We start from the raw sequence: 20,402 nt of genomic DNA on the forward strand, positions 1-20,402 counted from the left end.
ATACAGTTATTGGCAATTCTTTAAGCAGTCTTAATACAAATAGAAGATTTTTAAAAAGCCACATTGGTAACTTTTATGTATGTGTTTCTTAGATTTTTACAAAGTTTCCCTAGAGTTTTCATAGCAAGTCCTCTTCGTTTTTGTTAATGACCTGCCAGAATCTCTCAGGAGTTTTAGAGACATTAAAACCAACTGAGAACTTCAAGTTATAATGATGCCTTGAGGTGAAGTATTTGATTATGTCTCATCTAAGTTTAAGCTCTGAATTCTTTGGCAGGTGAGAGATGCTGCAGTATTGGCTATGGTGGAGATTTATAGACATGTGGGAGAGAGAGTGAGGGTGGATCTGTTTAAGAGAGGAATTCCTCCTGCTAGGTAAGTCATGCTAAATTTGTTTTTCTTTGATGCTGATTTTAAGAGTTTTAATTTCATATGTTTATTTTCAATAGGTTCAATTTTCTGAAATGTTTTGAAATTCACAGAATACAAAAAGATATATAGGTTATCACTGTTTAAAAAGTTCTTTATATCCTGTAATTTTTTTGGACATTGTTTGGTTATTTACTCATATATTATTTAATATTTAATTAAATACCATCCAGTAAACTGTCTTTTGATACCAGGCACTAATAATTATTTGAAAGATGCTTGAACAAGAATTTGGTAAAAATATTAATCTATTCATTACGTAAATATTTTTTGAGTGCCTCTTGTTGAAAGGTATCACACAAACTGGATGACAGAAAGCTGTATAAGAATTAGTCACTAAAAAAAAAAAAAAAAAAAAAAAGAATTAGTCACTAGTCTTAAAACCTAGTCAAAAAAGGGATCCCTGGGTGGCGCAGCGGTTTAGCGCCTGCCTTTGGCCTAGGGCGTGATCCTGGAGACCCGAGATCGAATCCCACATCGGGCTCCCGGTGCATAGAGCCTGCTTCTCCCTCTGCCTGTGTCTCTGCCTCTCTCTCTCTCTGTGTGACTATCATAAATAAATAAAAATTAAAAAAAAATCTAGTCAAATAAAAAGAAAATTCAAAATATCTGAGTACAATAGCTTTGGTCAGATCAGTAAAAATCCTATTGATGGGCTTCTCATATATCAGAACATTTTTTTCCAAAGATACTTTTTTTTCTTTAGTACTTCTCAGAGTTACTATTTTTATTAAATATTATTCCAACTAAATTTTTTGTAATCAAATTTTAGTTCCTGTTTTAAGGGGGGCTTGAAAAGATTTTTTAAAACTTTCCATTATGGAGAATTTCTAACATCTACTGATGTAGACAATAGTATAATGAACTTTCATGTGCCCGTTAACCAGCTTCAATAATTAACAACTCGTGGCCAGTTTTGTATGTTATAGTCTTACCAACTTATTCCTATCCTGTATTATTTTGAAGCAAATCCCTATTCATAATATTTCATCTGTAATTCAGTACATTTCTAAATGAAAAAAAGTTTTTTTTTTTTTAAATCGCAACTATAATACTATCATCACAACTTAAATCTTTTCGCAGATCTGTAAATCCAATATCCAGTCAGCATTCAAACTTCCAGTTGTTTCATAAACGTCATAAGTTTGTGTATATATTTTTAGGTTTGGTTGAATCAGGATCCAAATACAGTCCAACAATTAGTTGATATGTTCTTATAAGTCTTTTTGAATCTTTATATACCTCCAATGCTTTTTTTTCTTGTGTTTATTTGTTGAATAAGCCAGGTAGTTTATCTTGTAAAGTTTCCCATATTCTGAATATTGCTAATTCTTTTTCTGTGATATGGTTTAACATATCCTTCTGTCTTTATATCCTATAAATTGGTAGTTGGATCTGGAGGCTTGATTAGATTTTTGGTAGTAGGGGGCAGGGTGTCAGGAGATGCAAGGCTACTTCAGAGGTAGTAGTATGTTCTGTTATGACTCATTATACCTGGCTGTCTCTCTTACCATGTAGTATTTTCCAATACCAATTATTTTTCAGTAATTGTCCATTAAATATACATTTTATTTACTTATTCATTCATTTTCTATTTCCGGGGCTAACAATTTCATTTGAGTAAATCCTACATCATCTTATATGAATGAAAGAAATGATGTTAGCATAATGTATTTATGTGTAAGAGTGTATATATGTACATATATATATTATATATTTTAAATGTTCTACTGAAATTATTTTTATTAAATAATTTTATAATTTTATGCAAGTATTAAATCCATACAGAAAAGTATGTAAATCATAAGTATGCAGCTGTGTAAATTTATCACAAAGTGAATACTCCCATGTGTCCACCACATAGGTAGCGAAGTTGAACATTAAAATCACCCACAAGCCTCCCTAAATCTTTCTTAATTCTTGAATTTTTAAATTTTATGTAAGTGGAATCATATAGTATGTGTTCTTTTGTGTCTGGTCTTTTTCAGTTAACATTATTATTATATTTTAAAGATTTATTTACTTATTTGAGAGACAGAGCAGGGGGAGGGACAGAGGGAGATGATCCTCAAGCAGTACCACCCCTCCCCCCACCCCCTTGTTGAGCTTGGAGCCCACCTCACCATAGGGCTCAATCCCATGACCCTGAGATCATGACCTGAGCCGAAACTGAGAGTTAGTTGCTCAACCAGTCGAGCCACCTGGGTGCCCCTTGTTGTTGTTGTTGTTGTTGTTGTTTTAAGTCATTTGGGTTGTTGGGTTTTGCCATTTAGTTTTCCATTTTATGAATAAGTCCTACTTTATGAATCCATATTAATGATGGACTTGTGAGTTATTTTCAGTTTGTTGCTTTTTTTGTGAATAATGGTATTAAAAAATATTCTTGTTGGTGCACCCGGGTGGTTCAGTCTTTTGAGTGTCTGCCTTTGGCTCAGGTCGTGACCCCAAGTTCCTGGGATCAAGCCCTACATCGGGCTTCCTGCTCAGTGGGGGGTGGGGGGGTGGGAGTGGCTGGCTGCTTCTCCTCTTCCCTCTGCCCCTTTTCCTGACTCATTTTCTTTCTTCAAATAAATAAATGAAACCTTAAAAAATAAATAAATAAGTAAATAAATAACATTCTTGTACCTGTCTTTTTGTGTACCTATGTATTCGTCTCCTGGAATGTATCTAAGGGTGGAATTGCTGGGCCATATGGTATGTTTACCTATAATTGATATTGACAAACAGTTTTCCAGAGTGATTGTACCCACTGATATTCTCACTGGCCCTGTTTGCAAGTTCTATTATTCTGCATTTTCATTGACATTTAGTATTTAGTCTTAACTTACTAATTTTAAGTTTCTGGTACATGTGTTATCATTATAGTGGTAATCTACATTTTTCTGATTACTAATAAGGAAGAGAACCATTTTGTGTATTTATCAGCCATTTGGGTATGTTCTTTTAAAGTGTCTTTTCAGATCTCCTGCCAATTTTTAAAAATTGGGTGGTCTGTCATTTAAAAATTGATTAGTAGGACTTTCTAAAATACATTCTAGATACAAGTCATTGTTAGCTATGCATATGTTTCAGATATCTTCTCCCCTTGTGACTTGCCTTTTTATTTTCTTGGTGATGTCTTTTAATGTACATAAGTTTTTAATTTTGATGTAGTTTTCAGTCATTTCCTTTATGATTAGAAATTTCTCTGCCCAGTTTAAGAAATCTTTGTGACATTCTCTGGGTAACTGTCTTGAAGTTTTATTCACATTTTGATTTATAGTCCACGTGATATTTTCTTTGAAAATGGTGTGAGATAGGGGTTCAGACACATTTTTTTTTAAAAGATTTTATTTATTTATTCATGAGAGAGAGAGGCACAGACACAGGCAGAGGGAGAAGCAGGCTCCACGCAGGGAGCCTGATGTGGGCCTTGATCCTAGGTCTCCAGGATCACACCCTGGGCTGAATGAGGCGCTAAACTGCAGAGCCACCTGGGCTGCCCTAGACACATTTTTTTTTTTCCCTTTGAGTAGCTATTTGACTAGCATCCCTTATTGAAAACATCTTTCTTCAGTGTTTCTTTTATTATAAATTAAGTGTCCATATATGTATTTAGGATTTTTGCACCTATGCTCAAAATAAGATTAGCCTATAATATTTCTTTCTTCTTAAGTTATGTTTTTTAAATAATTTTAGTTGTTAGAGGAAACTCCTTAACTGATTTCCCCCCCCATCAGAATCAGTCTCCTAGGAACTTTATCATACATGGATAGCCTACACTTTTGATGTTCTTACTGAAATAAGCCAATGATTTATTAACCCTGTCCCTTCTTATGTATGGTTTCTCTGACCACTAAGTGGTGAGTCAGTTGGCAGATAAGGATTCTGAGACCAGAGCAGTGACTGGTAGTTGGTGAGAAGCTGAGGCTTTCTGACTCCTAGGCTACAGTTCTTTTCCTCCATGCTCTGGTTCTGTTCTTCTCCATGAGGCTTCTCTACCAGTTAGTAGGGAACGAGAGGGTACAGGGTGTGATAGCTTTGCTTATTCAAGCATACAAGTGTTTTCCATCCTTTTAGCATGTGACCTCATTATTTTGTAGGTAGTATTTTGAGTCTAAAACTTTCATAAGGTAAAATATGAATGAATTTTGGTTTATACCCATTTCTTTAGATGATTGTTGCACTGTTTCCCTTTTTCCCTAACATTTATTCTCATAGCTTTATACGGGATATTGCATTTATTTGAAAACTATAATCTTTTATCATATAGTAGTTATGTTCTCACTTTAATTTTCTGAAGGGTATTTCTGCCTACTAAATGCTGCTCCCTTGGTGATTTCCAAATTTCCTGTTGGATATAGCCCTTTAGGGTAGAATTTCTGATTTTGTCCACCCTTATTTATATCAAGAACATTCTTTATTAAAATAGCTGAACTTAAGTATTATTTATAAAGCCATTGAGTCAAATAGTTTTAAAGTAATAATTAAGCATTTTTTTCCCTGGGGTACCTGGGTAGCTCAGTTAAGGACCTGTATGTTTTATTTGCCCACTTCACTCAGTTCCTTACCAGTTCTCTTCTCTCAGAGCTTTCTTTGCTCAGTTTCTTACTCTCATTTTGCTACTCTAATTCTTAATTTCATGCTTCTTTTTTCTTATTTTTATTTTTATTTTTTTATTTATGATAGTCACACAGAGAGAGGGAGAGAGAAAGAGGCAGAGACACAGGCAGAGGGAGAAGCAGGCTCCATGCACCGGGAGCCCGACGTGGGATTCGATCCTGGGTCTCCAGGATCGCGCCCTGGGCCAAAGGCAGGCGCCAAACTGCTGCGCCACCCAGGGATCCCAATTTCATGCTTCTTAACATCTTGTTCTGCAATTTTCCCCAGAGAGCTCTCCTGGATCCTCTCCTTTCTGTTTCTGGCCTGTGTGATCTTCATTCTGAGGTCCCACCTTCCAGTTCCAGTGTTCCTTCTCCCATTTCATCTTGTCCAGTCTTGTCCTGGGCAACTTGTCTGGTGTCTGCTCAACTCTCTGGAAGATACTACTCTGTAGGATGAAGCAACTTGTGTCTTTATTTATTCATTCATTCATTCATTCATTCATTCATTCATTCATTAACCTGTGTCTTTAAACTGAAGTATGTGCTTTCACATGTGTGAATATTTTTATTTGTTGAATTCAGCAGGGGTAGAAGGGGGAGGCTAAGGTTTAGAAATCACATTATGATGAGTTCCTAGGAGGAAAAAATGTATTTTTAAGACAAAAAAATATCTGCATCTTCAGTTTACAAGCAAGAAATGACAGGATATGGATCAAGGGCTAATAACTAAGGTTGTAGAAATGATGCTGTGAAAGAAACAAGGGTAAGACAGAGAATATCTGGCAATTAAAAACAAAATGACAGGGATCCCTGGGTGGCTTGGCATTTTGCGCGTGCCTTTGGCCCAGGGCGCGATCCTGGAGTCCTGGGATCGAGTCCCGTGTTGGGCTCCTGGCATGGAACCTGCTTCTCCCTCTGCCTGTGTCTCTGCCTCTCTCGCTCTCTATGTCTATCATAAATAAATAAAAATAAATCTTAAAAAAAAAATGACAGTGGCCCTCTTCCCTTCTCCACATCTCTAAGTCATAACTTTAAGAATAAATCATAGCATAGGGGTGCCTGGGTGGCTCAGTTAGTTAATTTTTGCTCAGGTCCTGAGATTGAGCCCAATGTCAGGCTCTGCACTGAGTGTGGAACCTGCTTGAGATTCTCTCTCCCATTCCCTCTGCCCCTCCTTCCCCTCCTGTGCTCAGTACTCTCTCTCTCTCAAATCCATCAGTCAATCAATCAATAATAGCATGATATATAGGAAAGTAAAGGCAAAGCAAACTAAAAACTACTGCTGTCAGCATGATCCCATTTTGATCTAAAGAAAATTTATATATAAATACAAACCATCAGAAAGCATACAGTTTAAAAAATTGGATGGTGGGATTGGGGTTTAGGTTTTTTCTTCTTCCTAATTATATTTCCTAGTTTTCTTTTATAATGACTATACTAATGACTTTATTTTTGTAATAAGAAACACATTTTTTTTTTTGGTTTTAATGTATTCTGAATTTCTTTAATTGCTTAGGATCTTTTTCTAACAGTTAAGTTTTTTTTTAATTCATTTTTTATTGGTGTTCAATCTGCCAACATACAGAATAACACCCAGTGCTCATCCCATCAAGTGCCCCTCTCAGTGCCGTTACCCAGTCACCCCCACCCCCCGCCCACCTCCCTTTCTACCACCCCTTGTTCGTTTCCCAGAGTTAGGAGTCTCTCATGGTCTGTCTCCCTTTCTGATATTTCCCACTCATTTTTTTCTCCTTTCCCCTTTATTCCCTTTCACTATTTTTTATATTCCCCAAATGAATGAGATCATATAATCTTTGTCCTTCTCCAATTGACTTATTTCACTCAGCATAATACCCTCCAGTTCCATCCACGTCGAAGCAAATTGGTGGGTATTTGTCGTTTCTAATGGCTGAGTAATATTCCATTATATACATAGACCACATCTTCTTTATCCATTCATCTTTCTATGGACACCGAGGCTCCTTCCACAGTTTGGCTATTGTGGACATTGCTGCTAGAAACATCGGGGTGCAGGTGTCCCGGCAAAGAAACACATTTTTAACTTAAAAAAAAAAAATGATAGCAGAAATATAGAAAGTAATTCTGAATATAATCAGAAGCAGTAATTGAAAGTCAATTAGTAGAGAAAATATCAAATTATCAGTTATATCCTTCTCATTTAGTTTCTAGCATTTTATATTTCATTGTTTTTATGTTTTCCTTATGTTGCCTGATTTTATGTACTTTTTAAAGATGTCTTGGTGACTCAGTAGATTTATTATAAGATTGTAGCTAATGTATTTTTGATGTGTTTGGAGAAATAATTTTATGAAATTATGAAACAATTTCATAATTTTATGAAACTGCACGTAGATAACTGCCTGTGTTTGGCTGCTTCTCTACTTAAGAGGGATGGGCTTTGTGTTTTCTCTTAGTAAGTGAGGTAATTAAAAAGAGAATTGTATAAAACTAACTGAATCCCTGAACTTATTTTTCTCAGGGAAGTGATTAAGGAAATTGTTTCTATTTAAACTGTATATAAAGGGCGCCTGAGTGGCTCAGATGGTTGGGCATCTGCCTTCGGCTCAGGTCATAATCCCGAGGGTCCTGGGATCAAGCCCCACATCAGACTCCCTACTCACAAGGGAGTCTGCTTCTCCCTGTCCGCCCCCCCATCCCCAACTTGTGCGCGCCCTCTCTCTGTCAAATAAATAAGATCTTAAAAAAAATTTAACAAAAACTGTATAAAAACAAATGTGAAAAAAAAAAACAAAAAAAACCAAATGTGTTCTTTATTTCCAGATTAGAGATGATTTTTGCCAAATTTGATGAAGTGCAAAATTCAGGCGGCATGATTTTGAGTGTCTACAAAGGTAAGAATAATTATGTTATTTCAGTTCTCAAACATTTCTAAGATTGTTTAGCAAAGTTTTAGGTACTAAAACATGTTTTCAAGTCAACTGTTATGTCACTGATTCAACAGATTTGATTTTGTGGCTTGAACTTTAGTTAGGATATAATAATAGAGTCTTTACATCCTGCTAATTATTACCTATTCTCTGACTCTTTTATAGTAACTGAAAATTTAATTTTGAATCAATTGTGTAAAATGATACGGTTCTTTTCCTAATTTTTGTAGCTTCTGGGTTGAAGATACGTTGACTCTCTTGCTTTCCATGTTCCATGCATAAAATGTTTTCATTCCAAAAGTAATTGTCTTAGTTGTTTTTAGTAAAAGTTTTGGGATTGATGGGCTTTATGACACCTATGTGTAGACTCTCAGTGATGATATTGGTGAAGAGACTTACATGTAGAAACTTCATCAGCATGATCTGATCATCTTTGGTTTCTCAACTGATATGAGACCAATTTAGAATACAAGGTTGTTTCGGGTTAGTATCTGGCACTTACTCAATTTGGTGGTTGCTCTTCTTTTTGTAAGGTTGCTAGATTATGTTTGGTTTTAGTGGGTGGCATTTACCACGACTTTTCATTTTTAGCCATATATGTGAAGAATATATTCTTTTTCCAAAAATAGTACAGGTGTTTTTTCCACCTAGGAAAGTAGGTTCCTATTAAAGAGAGTGGGAGAGAAGGAACCCGGGTTGTTCAGTCTCCTAAGCATCAATCAGCCTCTTGATTTTGGCTCAGGTCATGATCTCAAAGCCCTAAACTCAATGAGAATCTTCTTCCCCTTCTCTCTCCCTTTGTTCCCCCCCACGCATGCTCAAGCTCTCTCTCGAATAAATAAATCTTTAAAAATAAATAGAGTGTGGTTACCTTAGTAATACACCTGATATTGGGGGGAAAATTGGTGTGTGAGTTGTGTAGTCAAATAATGGAAGAACTAGTTAATATAATTTAGTTCTTTTTTATTAAACCAAGACTGAGCCTTATTGTGTTTCAGGAAGGCAGATGGAATGACAGTTCAGTGTTAAAAAGCTTGTGTCTACCCTAATCTAAACTTAGTTCCAGAAGCGTAAACTGACTTCAGTGCAACAGTCCTCACCCTGACTGCCAGCTGTTTCTCACTCTTCTCTGAATAGAAGGTGTTCTGAGTACCTTATCCTAATTTTTCCAGCAGTTACCTCTATTTCCATAGAAACCAGAAACAGCAGGAAGATTAAATTTAATCTAAATTTCCTGGATTGAGATTACTGTGTTTTCATTCCATTTATAGTGCGTTCTCATTTGTGTATTTGATTATGTGGCTACAACTCTAAGAAAAAAGTTAAAATGTGTATTATAAATTTAAGGTATTTATTACTTGGACATGGTTTATTTTGAAAGTGCTGTCTTTTTGTGAGGTTATTTCTGTTACCTTCAAAATAGAAGGTTTTACATTCCCTGTTCTCTTAGCTCCCATTTCTTTTTCTCGTTTCTCCATAAACAGGAGGTTTGGGGTCAGTATCTGGCATTTATTTCTCTTGGAAAGAGTCTTCAGAGACTTTATGTATTGGAGATTATGCTGAATATTCTAACTGTGGTCAAATGTGAATGTTAAAGTTTAATAGTCATACAGTGGGATATAGAAATAGATCAGGGTGTTTTTGATGACAATACTATGCTGTCACTGAAAAATACTTTAATGGATTCATTAATAAGGGAAGAGAATAGAAAAGGGAAGCCTATTTATCATATTGGCAAGTCCCAGGGCCTAGGTCTCTCCTCTCCCTTGTCTGTATTCTTTCTCTGTAATGTAATCCGGCCCAAAGGCTTTAAATCATGACTACTTGCTGTTGACTCCTAAATGTGTGATTCTGGCCCTTATTTACCTCTCTTATGCTCTAGATTTAGTAGCTTGTGGCTCGATTACATTTCCTTTGGGGTGCTTAATAGGCATCTCAGGCTTAACTGTTGTCTCTTCCTTTTCCTCAAATCTGTTTTTCTCCCAGTTTACCATTTCAGCCAGTGCTGCCATCATCAGCTCAGGGTACAAACCTGAATTGATCTCCCCTTTGGTTTACCTTTGAAATCCTAATATATCCAAAATTTGTTCATTTTTTTTCCTGTGTCCACTGCTCACACACCACCCTAAGTCTTTAGCTTTTACCTGATTATTGCAATAGATTTCTATTCCATGTTTGCCTTCTAGAATCTATTTTCTACCCAGAAGTAAGAGTGATTTAAAATGTAAATTAGATCATGTTACATACAGCAGTGAAGAAGACAAAATTTCTGCCTCAGGGAGCCTACATTCTAGGGAGGGAGATAGATTGTAAACAAGTAAGCAAATGAATATCCAGAATGATTACAGTTAGTAATGGAAAAAATACAACTACCGTTTGTTTAATGAATTTAATGAAACTAATTTAAATTATTCCTAAAATCCTTGCAGCTAAGTGAAAACAATTAAGTGAAAAAATTATTTACACTAACATTATGGTATGTGTCATCCTAACCCCAGACAATGAATAATTTTTGAATAATTTTTATAGGAGAGAAATCTATCAATTGAACACTGAAAACGAATTTTTGTAAGTAACAATTTGAAGGTAAAAAGTTTGTACCCAAAGTAATACTCTTTTTTAAATTTCTCCACGATTTTTCCCTACAAAATTTTCAGCCCTTATTGGCTTATTGTAATTGTGCCCTCAACCTAAAACTTTAAAGTTATAGAACAGAAAAACATTACTGGGTAAAATAAAAGCTCAAGATGAAAACTTGTGAAAATAGTTCATGCATATAACAGACTGAGAGCCTTTGAAGGTAGCACCTCTTCTCTATCACTTGGCGTACATGTGCAAAGCAAATTGTTAAGAGTTTACCCAAACATGGCATTCAGTTCAGATTTATTTCATATGATATTCTCTGTTTGGTAAATAAAAATTTTTAGCGTCTATGCCTAAAGCATCACACTTCTTACGATATATTGATTTAGAGTGGTTGGGGATGAAAAGATCATTTTAGTAAACACAGACAAAAACAAAAAAAACCCAGGGGATTTGTTATTAAGGTATAACTTTATAAGAGATATTTTTTTCTCTTTAGTGTACCTCTTATCCCCTTATGCATGTCCCGATACACAATTTTACATCTCATGCTTTTTGTCTCTGATTTCTTTCATAACTGCCATATCTATATTCTTTTGATTTAAGTTTTGGTTGAACTCTTTGACTTGATTCTCTAGAGAACTAGTTCAGCATACTCAAGACACAAAGTAAATCACATAATTAGAGATTTGAGCACATCATTTAGTTTAGGAAAGGGAGAAATGCACATTTTTTAATCTTGAGGGTTTTCTAAGCCTGACTTTAATTCTCATATTAAATTATTATATATTGAATAATATTAAATTATTAATAAGTAAAGTAATCTAGAGCAGAATCCCTGAGTACAGTGGAATTAGCTCTGCTGTTAGAAGATAACTGAGTTTAAAGTTAATCAGATCAAGGCTGGAAGGAGGCAGTACCAGCCCTGGAGGAAGGAAAAGACTGAGAGTTGCAGGCCCCCTGTGATTATGTCTGGGCCTGTTGTCATGGAGCTTTCTAGACCATCTCCTACACTAGCTGAGATGTAAACACCAACAGTGTTGGTGGCTGTGACTGTAAGTCTTTTTCTCTTTCACTGTGAAAAAACTATGCAAAATTCTCATTTGTCTCCTGTGCATAGGACCTAATGAAGTCTTGGAGTGAAATCATTGTAAAATGCTTCCCCACTTCTATATTTGAAACAGTTGCTAGAAAAAAAATTGCTCTAGAAGGCTGCAATAAAACAAAGCATAGAAATTAGGCTTTGAAATTACCCTGATACTTGGATTATAAGAGGCTAAATAAGGTAACTTGCAGTCTAGTTCTTTATATGCTTGTAGCATACACTTTAGTGAAAAGCAAAGCAGCCCTTTTCTTACATTGATTTTAAAACGTGTTTGTTTGTGACTATTAGCCCCAGGGCTTCCCGAAGCTTGACAATGTGCTGATGGTTGTTCAGCTTGGATGGAGGGTGCTCCGTGTCCTGCAGCTGCGCACTGGCTAGGTTCTGTCTCTACCAGAAGCAAGCTTTGTTCCGTGTGGCTCTGCTGTCCGCACACAGAGCAGCCTTTGATGGGCTGCCTTTGACGTGATTTGTTTACGGCAGCCAGAAATGCTTCCTGCATAATGAGAGCAGTTAATCATGGAAACTGGGCTATTCCTGTTTGTGCACTTCTAGCAATCTTCTGTTGTAAATATTAAAAGGTAATAACAAAAGCATGAAAACCTTTTTTAAAAGGCACAAATCAGTTAATCCATCAGATCATGTGATCGCTACTGATTACATGGATATCTTTAGGGAAGCAGAAAATGATTGCTGAACACATGCCTTGTGTTTTGATGATTGCATTAAAAGTCCCCTAGTGGAATGGCATTTATTGGCTCCTCGAGCTTTTCTTACATTAAATTTCAGGCAGCCAGTATAAGGAGAAGCACCGTAACCTGTGTATAACCACATATGTGTAGTTAAAGAATAATCTTGATCAGGCTCTGCTAGGTTCTGCTAAATAGACAAGGATTTTCAGCAAGACCCCAGACTTTTATTTTGAAGTGGAGTAGCAGCTGTTGGCTATTGCGGTGCAGAGCTGCAGCGAGGCCTGGGTCACACAGTGCTCTGGGTGTCTGCAGGCTGCAGGCCGAGCCCAGTGGCGCAGGCACCGAGCAGCATTTATTTGCTGTGCTGTTTGACCTCTCGGTTTGAGAAAGCTCCCTGGACCATCTGAATGGCTATGGGAGATGGTGAGTAAGATCTATTTTTCTTCTTGTGCTTGTGTTGTTATATACTTCCTTTTAAAGTGACGATCATTTGCTGTGTGAGAAATGTATTACTTCCTAAAGACTGTGTGTGTGTGTGTGTGTGTGTGTGTGTGTGTGTGTATGTGTACAGTTGTGTGTGAATATATGCACATGTGTGCTTGCTTGCCATTTAGTATCCTTTTCTGCTTGATATGTCTGTATAGGATCTGGCAAATATGACAGTTTACCTTGCAACCCAAGCAAGCCCTCAGTCTGTGGTAGTCTATAGGAAGGGTTATTGGAAGAAACATGGAATATATGCAAAAGCTTTGAAGAGAGAATATGGAATATGGCTCTTAGACGAATGACAGCTTTTGCAGGAAGGTTTGGTTGGCTAGCTTATCATCTTTCCTGTTGTATATGACAACAAGTAGAATCTTGTATTAATAAAGTATTTAAGGAAGCAAAATGGCTTGCCATAGACACTATTTTAATTAACATGCTTGTGATTTGTCAGTGTCCCTAGTAAATAGTTCTCTAGAAAATATTTATTCTTTTACAAATCCTATATAGGGTATAATTTGATTAAAAATAGATTTTTCCAGTGTTTTATTATAATAATTTAAAAAATATTTCTACAGTGCTTTATACTGTTCCAGAGTACTTTAGTATACTTAGTCTACATTAACTCCTCAGGTACAAATAATTCTATAAGTATATGGAATATTTTGGCATTTCCATTGCACAGATTGTGAAACTGAGGCTTGCTACTATGATAAGTCCTAGATCTAGGCACAGAACAAACGAGAACCAAATCTAGAACCTTAAGTTGCATTCAGTATTGTCCTTCATAACCCCTAACTACCTGAGCATGATTTTTTTTTGTTATTAGAGCTTTTTAAAATATGCTTAGAAGTAAACTTTATAACATCATCAATGCCAGAGATATGTATGAAGGGAAATTTGAAGTTCCTCAAAAATATTCTGTGTATTTTCACTAGGTTCTTAAGGAAGACTGGTATGTATTTGGAAGTTTTAAATGTCACAGTTTTATCTTTCCTTATGACAATATGACTTCTCTCTCAGGAGTTTGTCTCCTTGGAACTATGAGGAATGGGATGCAAATGTAATGGGATGCAAAATGATGATATTGGTAAATAGTCATTTAAACTGTTAGGTATATTTTGATTTGATATTGTAATGGTTTATTCCAAGAATTTACGTAACTCTTTTAGATGTCCTTATGAAAATAATTTTAACTAATTTTTAAGGCAAAGTCCATCAAAATTAGCAATTTAAGTTCTCGTATATTTATGGGCATTGCCAAGTTTATATATTTATTTCTGTTTTAAACCTTAATTTACAGGTAACTCTAAATGTTAAATTTGATTTGGGCCATATCTAGATTTTGTTTCTTTCTTAAACATAAATCACATTAAACATTAAGTCAATGGCTATCAGTGTATTTTTGCTTAATTTTTCGTATTTCAAGCAATACATAAATACATTCAGACTATTTAGGAATGTACTCATTTAAAAAAATCAAAGCAACAGTCTTTTATAAAGTTCAGAGGGTAAACCTTTCTCATTCTATTCTTCAAAATGGGAATACTTTTATTGCATTTTATTGATAAGTATAGCAATACACCTTTATTTAAAAATGGGAGTACTTTTATTGCATTTTATTGATAAGTATAGCAATACACCTTTATTTAAAAATAGGAAATCAGGATGCTTGGGTGGCTCAGCAGTTGAGCATCTGCCTTCAGCTCAGGGCATGATCCTGGGATCCTGGAATCGAGTCCTGCATCAAGCTCCCCATAGGGAGCCTGCTTCTTCCTCTGTCTATGTTTCTGCCTCTCTCTCTGTGTCTTCATGATTAAATAAATAAAATCTTTTAAAATATAAGTAAATAATAAAAACAGGAAATCTAGGGGGGTGCTTGGTTAGCTCACTTGGTAAAGCTTGAGACTCTTGATCTTGGGGTTGTGAGTTTGAGCCCCATGTTGAGCATAGAGTTTATTCTAAAAAAACAATTAAAAAGAAATTTATGAGAGAATGAGTTTGAGAGAGAGCGCACAAGCAGCGGGGACGAGTAGAAGGAGAAGCAGACTCCCTGCTGAGCAGGGAGCCTAATGTGGGACTCAGTCCCAGGACCCTGGGATCATGACTTAAAACAAAGGCAGATGCGGGGATCCCTGGGTGGCGCTGCGGTTTGGCGCCTGCCTTTGGCCCAGGGCGCGGTCCTGGAGACCCGGGATCGAATCCCACGTCGGGCTCCCGGCATGGAGCCTGCTTCTCCCTCTGCCTGTGTCTCTGCCTCTCTCTCTCTCTGAGTGACTATCATAAATAAAAAAAAAACAAAAACAAAAACAAACAAACAAACAAAAAAACAAAGGCAGATGCTTAACTGACTGAGCCACCCAGGTGCCCTAAAAAAAATGAATTCAATTTAGTTTAAAAATAGAAATAGGAAATCTGAACAGTAAAGATAGTAAACATAGTAACATGTTACCTTGGGATTTGTAGTCTTTATCAGTTTTATATATACTCTTGTATATTAGTCTTTCTCACATATAATACACATATACTATGCTAATATCATGTGAACATGTGTAACAAATGGATGATGTTATTCCTAACCTGTGTTATTTCTTATTCTTTCATTTTGACTAACAGAAATATCTTCTTTTCAAAATTCAAACAATGCAGATAAAGTAAAATTCCCCTCAGAACCACCTCAAAGCCCAGGTATAAACAGAGGTGAACACTTTTATTATTGTGGTATCTGTTTTTGCATACCTTTTACTGTGCCTTACATGCATATTAAGTATCAAAATAAATGGTTTTGGTTTTTGTTTGCATAAATGATATTGTTCTGAAAGTATTTTTGCCATTTGCTATGTCTACTCAGTATGGCACAGAGTTTTTCTGTTTTTTTTTTAATGTTCCTCATGTGTAACTGTCTTTGAATTGTTACATAATATTCCATAGTATGAATGTATCATAACCATTTCTTTTATAGAATTTGAGGTTATTTAATCACATAAAATTTTTTAAATGATTCTGAAACACTTTTCTACAAATAATACGTGTGTATACACATATGTTTCTTAAAATACTTTAGAATTTCTGGATCTAAGTTTTTTTCATTTCAGATTGTGTTCATTGTAGCTAATTTCCTCAAAAAGAGACTTTACCCCTTATATTCCCACTACCAGTGCCTGCTATTCTGCATTCTTTTCAGTTCTCACTATTACTAATATTTTTTAAATTTACCTGTCAGACAGGTGAAAAATATCTCACCCTTTTAAAGACATTTCCACTGCCTGGTAAGGTTGATCATCTTCAAATGTTTGGTTATTTGTATTTCCTTTTCTATGAATTATGTTTTGGCATCCTTAGCCAACTTTTGTTGTTGTTGTTGTTATTTAACTTTCTTGTTATTTATTGATAGTTACTTTTTATATATTCTGGCTATTACCATTTGAATACATGTTATATAAGCTTAACTTCAAGATCATATGAAAGATTTTATTAGTTTTATTTCTAGGCAAACAGGTTTTTGAAACACTGTAATGGCTATCAAATGAAGAGTTGCTGAGGGTGGCTCTCATGTGCCTTTCTGTTTAGTTTTATTTATCCTTACCCAAGAATATAAAACCAAGTAGTCAGCTGATTGCAAAGTAGCTCTGGGCAGTCAAATCAGATAGAGTTAAAAACCTGTAGGATTATTATGTGGCACTGAGCCCTGCAATCTGCCTCAAAAGCTCATGGGAGGAATTTGCCCTTTGGTGTTATTGCTGCAGAGTGGCTAGAAAGAAACAAGGTTTTGTTGCAAATAGATTGTTTCTACACTTACAACATTTCAATACACTCTGTTCTTTCAAACATGAATATTTTTAAAATTTTTATTTAAATTCAATTAATTAATATATAATGTATTATTGGTTTCAGAGGTAGAGGTCACTGATTCATCAGTCTTATATAACACCCAGTACTCATTACATCATGTGCCTTCCTTAATGTCCATCACCCAGTTACCGTGTCTCCCATCACCCTCCCCTCCAGCAACCCTCAGTTTGTTTCCTGTGGCTAAGAGTCTCTTATGGTTTGTCTCCCTCCCTGATTCTGTCTTATTTAATTTTTCCCTCTCTTTCCCTATGATCCTCTCTTTTGTTTCTTAAATTCCACACGCGAGTGAGATCATATGATAATTGTCTTTCTCTGATTGATTTACTTTGCTTAGAATAATATCTTCTCGTTTCATCCACATCATTGCAAAGGGCAAGATTTCATTTTTTGATGGTTTAGTAGTATTCCATTGTGTGTGTGTGTGTGTACCCACACATCATACATCATCTTTATCCATTCAGCTGTCAGTGGACATCATGGCTCTTTCCATAGTTTGATGTTGTGAACGCTGGGGTGCAGATGGCCCCTTCAGCTCACTACATTTGTATCTTTGGGGTAAATACCTGGTAGTGCAATTGCTGGGTCTGCTGGGTCACAGGATAGCTCTATTCTCAACTCTTTGAGGAACCTCCATACTATTTTCCAGAGTGGCCACACCAGCTTGCATTTCCACCAGCAGTGTACGAGGGTTCCCCTTTCTCTGCATCCTCGCCAACATCTGTCATTTCCTGACTTGTTAATTTTAGCCATTCTGACAGGTGTGAGGTGGTATCTCATTGTGATTTTGATTTGTATATCCCTGATGCTGAGTGATATTGAGCATTTTTCCCCCAAACATGAATCTTTTAAAAAAACATATAAGTGATTGTATAACCTTGACTTTCTAGAGGTAAGCCTTCTAGACCACTCCAAACTGACATGACTGCTGATTCGGTGGGAAAGGAACAATAGCAAGAAATTAGTGCTGAGTAAATATCTCATCTTCTATACCCTGGAATATTCTTTGTGCTATGCTAGAATTGGGTTAACACAAATCACTGAAAGAAAGCAGCCCTTTAATTTAGTAGCAAAAAGGCCAAACTTTTTCTCTAGAAACAGCGATAATGGGGAAAACAAGGAGTCTACAAGGAAAAAAAGTAAATAACAAGGAACAAAAGATTGGGCATTCAGCAATTTAGGCAGTAGAAAATCTTAGCCTTCTTGAAACAGAAGACCACCTTACCCATCTGGGTGCAAGGTCTTGGGGCACCAGTAACAGCATATCCTCCAAGATGATATTGCTGATGAACCTGATTCTTCAAGAAAAGGTTTACATCGTTTTTTTTGGTATGTGTAGAATGTATAGTTGATGTTCTTGACAGCTATTATGACCAACTATAGTTGTCATGAAAATTTACCCAAAATGACTTTTTGTGAAGGTTGTAAATAAACCTTATTGGGGCATCTGGGTGGCTCAGTTGGTTAAGCCTCTGCCTGTGGCTCAGGTCATGATCTTAGGGTTCTGGGATCAAGCCCCACATCATGGTTGTTGGGCTCCCTGCTCAGTAGGGAGTCTGTTTCTCCCTCTCTCGCTGCCCCCTCCCCCCTGCTTGTGCTCTTACTCTCTGTCTTTCTCAAATGAATAAATTTAAAAATCTTAAAAAAAATAAACCTTATTATGAATGTCATTTATTATTTACTTTGATATTATGGGTATCATGAAATATGTTGTTTTAAATTTTATTAATACCAAGTAATAAATTGTATCTGCCCCTTAATTTCATTGAACTATCAGAGGTCTTAAATTTTTAATGGGTTCCTTTAAAGAAAAGAATAAAAGTTTTCAAGCAGGTTTTTAACTAGTGAGTTAATACCTACCTAGAAAGCTAAGTAAGAGACATTATGAAATTTCTTGGTCTATTTTAAACTTTATATGAGATGGACCTTATTTTTTAAATAAAATTATTAACAATTTAAGATTAATTGTGATCCTCAAAATGCAGCATCTTTGTGAGAATATTAAAATTTAGCCGTTGTTTTGAAGCACTTGGATTTTTAATTTCTAGTCATTTCACTAGGATTTTTTTAGTTTAAGTTGAATACATTGTAAATGTTTACTGTTTGATTATTTTACTTCTTAAAGCTGGTGATTTTCTTTGGCTCTGAGAAATCTTCTTTTATTTTTTTGATAAATTTCTCCCCTTCGTTAGCTTTAGTCTCTCCTTACAAAATTGTTACCAGTCATGTTGAACCTCCTGTGTTGATTCACTGTCCGTTATGTTTTGTCTCTTAACTTTTATGTCTTTCTCTTTTCCCTTGTATTCTAGGGGTTCTCCTTAACTTTCTCATCCAATCCTTCTATTAAATTTTAATTTTGGCAAATAAAAGTTTATGCGATTACAAGAACTTTTTTCCTCTTTTCTGGAGGTTCTATTTTACAGAATTGTGTGTGTGTGTGTGGGTGCACACACATGCACATACGTTAGCATGCACACGCATACTTGTGTATAAAGTATTGAGCTTTCTGAGTTGGGAATTGGAAGACCTTAATGATGAAATCATTTCATAGGGACTTTCAGTGGTTCCTTGCAAATCATTCCTGTCCTTGGTAGCTTAGAGAGTATCACTTCTCTGTCCTACAAGGTAGACCAATTCTCACTGCTGTTTCAGTCTGCTTTTAAGAATTCTGAGTTGCAACTAAGGAGTGGTTTTATTTTTCAAAAGCTTTTCATCCTTTTAATTTGCATTTTACGAGAACTTGTTGCTACTATTTGTTTGCATGCTGATTTCATATACTTTGCCCTGCCTCATTTCTGTGGTCTTAATATATTTCTAATAATTTTATTGGGGTTCCATTACAGGGTTTTAAGCAAGAGAGCAAAGCGATTCAAATTGTCATAGTTCTTTTAAGGAAGAATTTCAAACATACCCGGAAATAGAGAATGTTGTGACAAACCTCCATTACTACCCACTATACAGCTTCAAGAAATTATCAATACGTAACCAATCTTTATTCATCTCTATCCCTACCCATCTTTCCTTAGCTTTACCTGTCCTGCTGGTTTGGCGTATCTGTGTGTGGACACATATGTATGTACACTCACACACGTAAAGTAAAACATCTTTTTAAAAGACAATTAGAGGTTTTGTTTGTTAGTTACCAGGAAATCTTTTATTGACAACCAGTTTTCATATCTAAAAAATTAACCCTTAGTATCAAATATTCAGTGTTCAGATTTACTCAGTTGTGTCCTAAATATGTTTTTACAGTCGAATTTTAATTCAAACAAGGTTGACCATTCTAATTGGCTGATAAATAACTTAATGCTCTATTCATCTTTAGCAGATGTCTCTCTTTTTTTCCTCTTGCCACTTATTTGTTGTAAAAATATATCAGGTAAAGTTTTACCACATACTAGATTTTGATTACATTGCCATGGTGGTTTTATGTTTTTGTTTTTTAAGGTTTTTATATCCCCTTTATTTCCTGAAAATTGAAAATTCTCCTAATGGCTTGATCAGAATCAGGCCTGATTTTTTTGTTTTTGTTTCTTGGGCAGTTTTTGGCACACATTTTTTATAGATGGTGTTATGTATTTTTATCAGAAGCCATACAGTGCCTGATGGTCTTTTTTTGTATATTAGTATTGAACAGTGGGTTCAGGTGTTGTCAACTTGATCTATTATTTATAAAGTTCCCCATCAGCCTTTCATTTTTCAGTTTCAGCAGCCACCGGTCCAAATTACATTTTTAGGTGATCTCTTTGCCTACTCTGTGGTTTGAAAGTTC

General features: G+C 35.7%; 1 protein-coding gene across 37 annotated transcripts in view; it reads left to right on the plus strand.

Moving 5' to 3' along the window:
* The window catches only part of CLASP2 (cytoplasmic linker associated protein 2), a 175,030-nt gene that overhangs the window by 26,202 nt on the left and 128,426 nt on the right, over positions 1-20,402 (plus strand). For 22 of the 37 annotated variants that reach the window (XM_072726306.1, XM_026016347.2, XM_026016352.2 and 19 more), the window contains exons 6-7: positions 278-375; positions 7,815-7,885. In XM_072726306.1, coding sequence (XP_072582407.1) covers positions 278-375; positions 7,815-7,885 — 169 coding nt within the window. Of the gene's footprint in view, positions 1-277; positions 376-7,814; positions 7,886-11,976; positions 12,722-20,402 lie in introns of those variants that run through there. The other 15 variants (XM_072726315.1, XM_072726319.1, XM_072726324.1 and 12 more) reach the window with 2 other exon arrangements.

Source organism: Vulpes vulpes, chromosome 11 (genome assembly GCF_048418805.1).
Source record: "Vulpes vulpes isolate BD-2025 chromosome 11, VulVul3, whole genome shotgun sequence".
Taxonomy (NCBI): Eukaryota; Metazoa; Chordata; class Mammalia; order Carnivora; family Canidae; genus Vulpes; species Vulpes vulpes.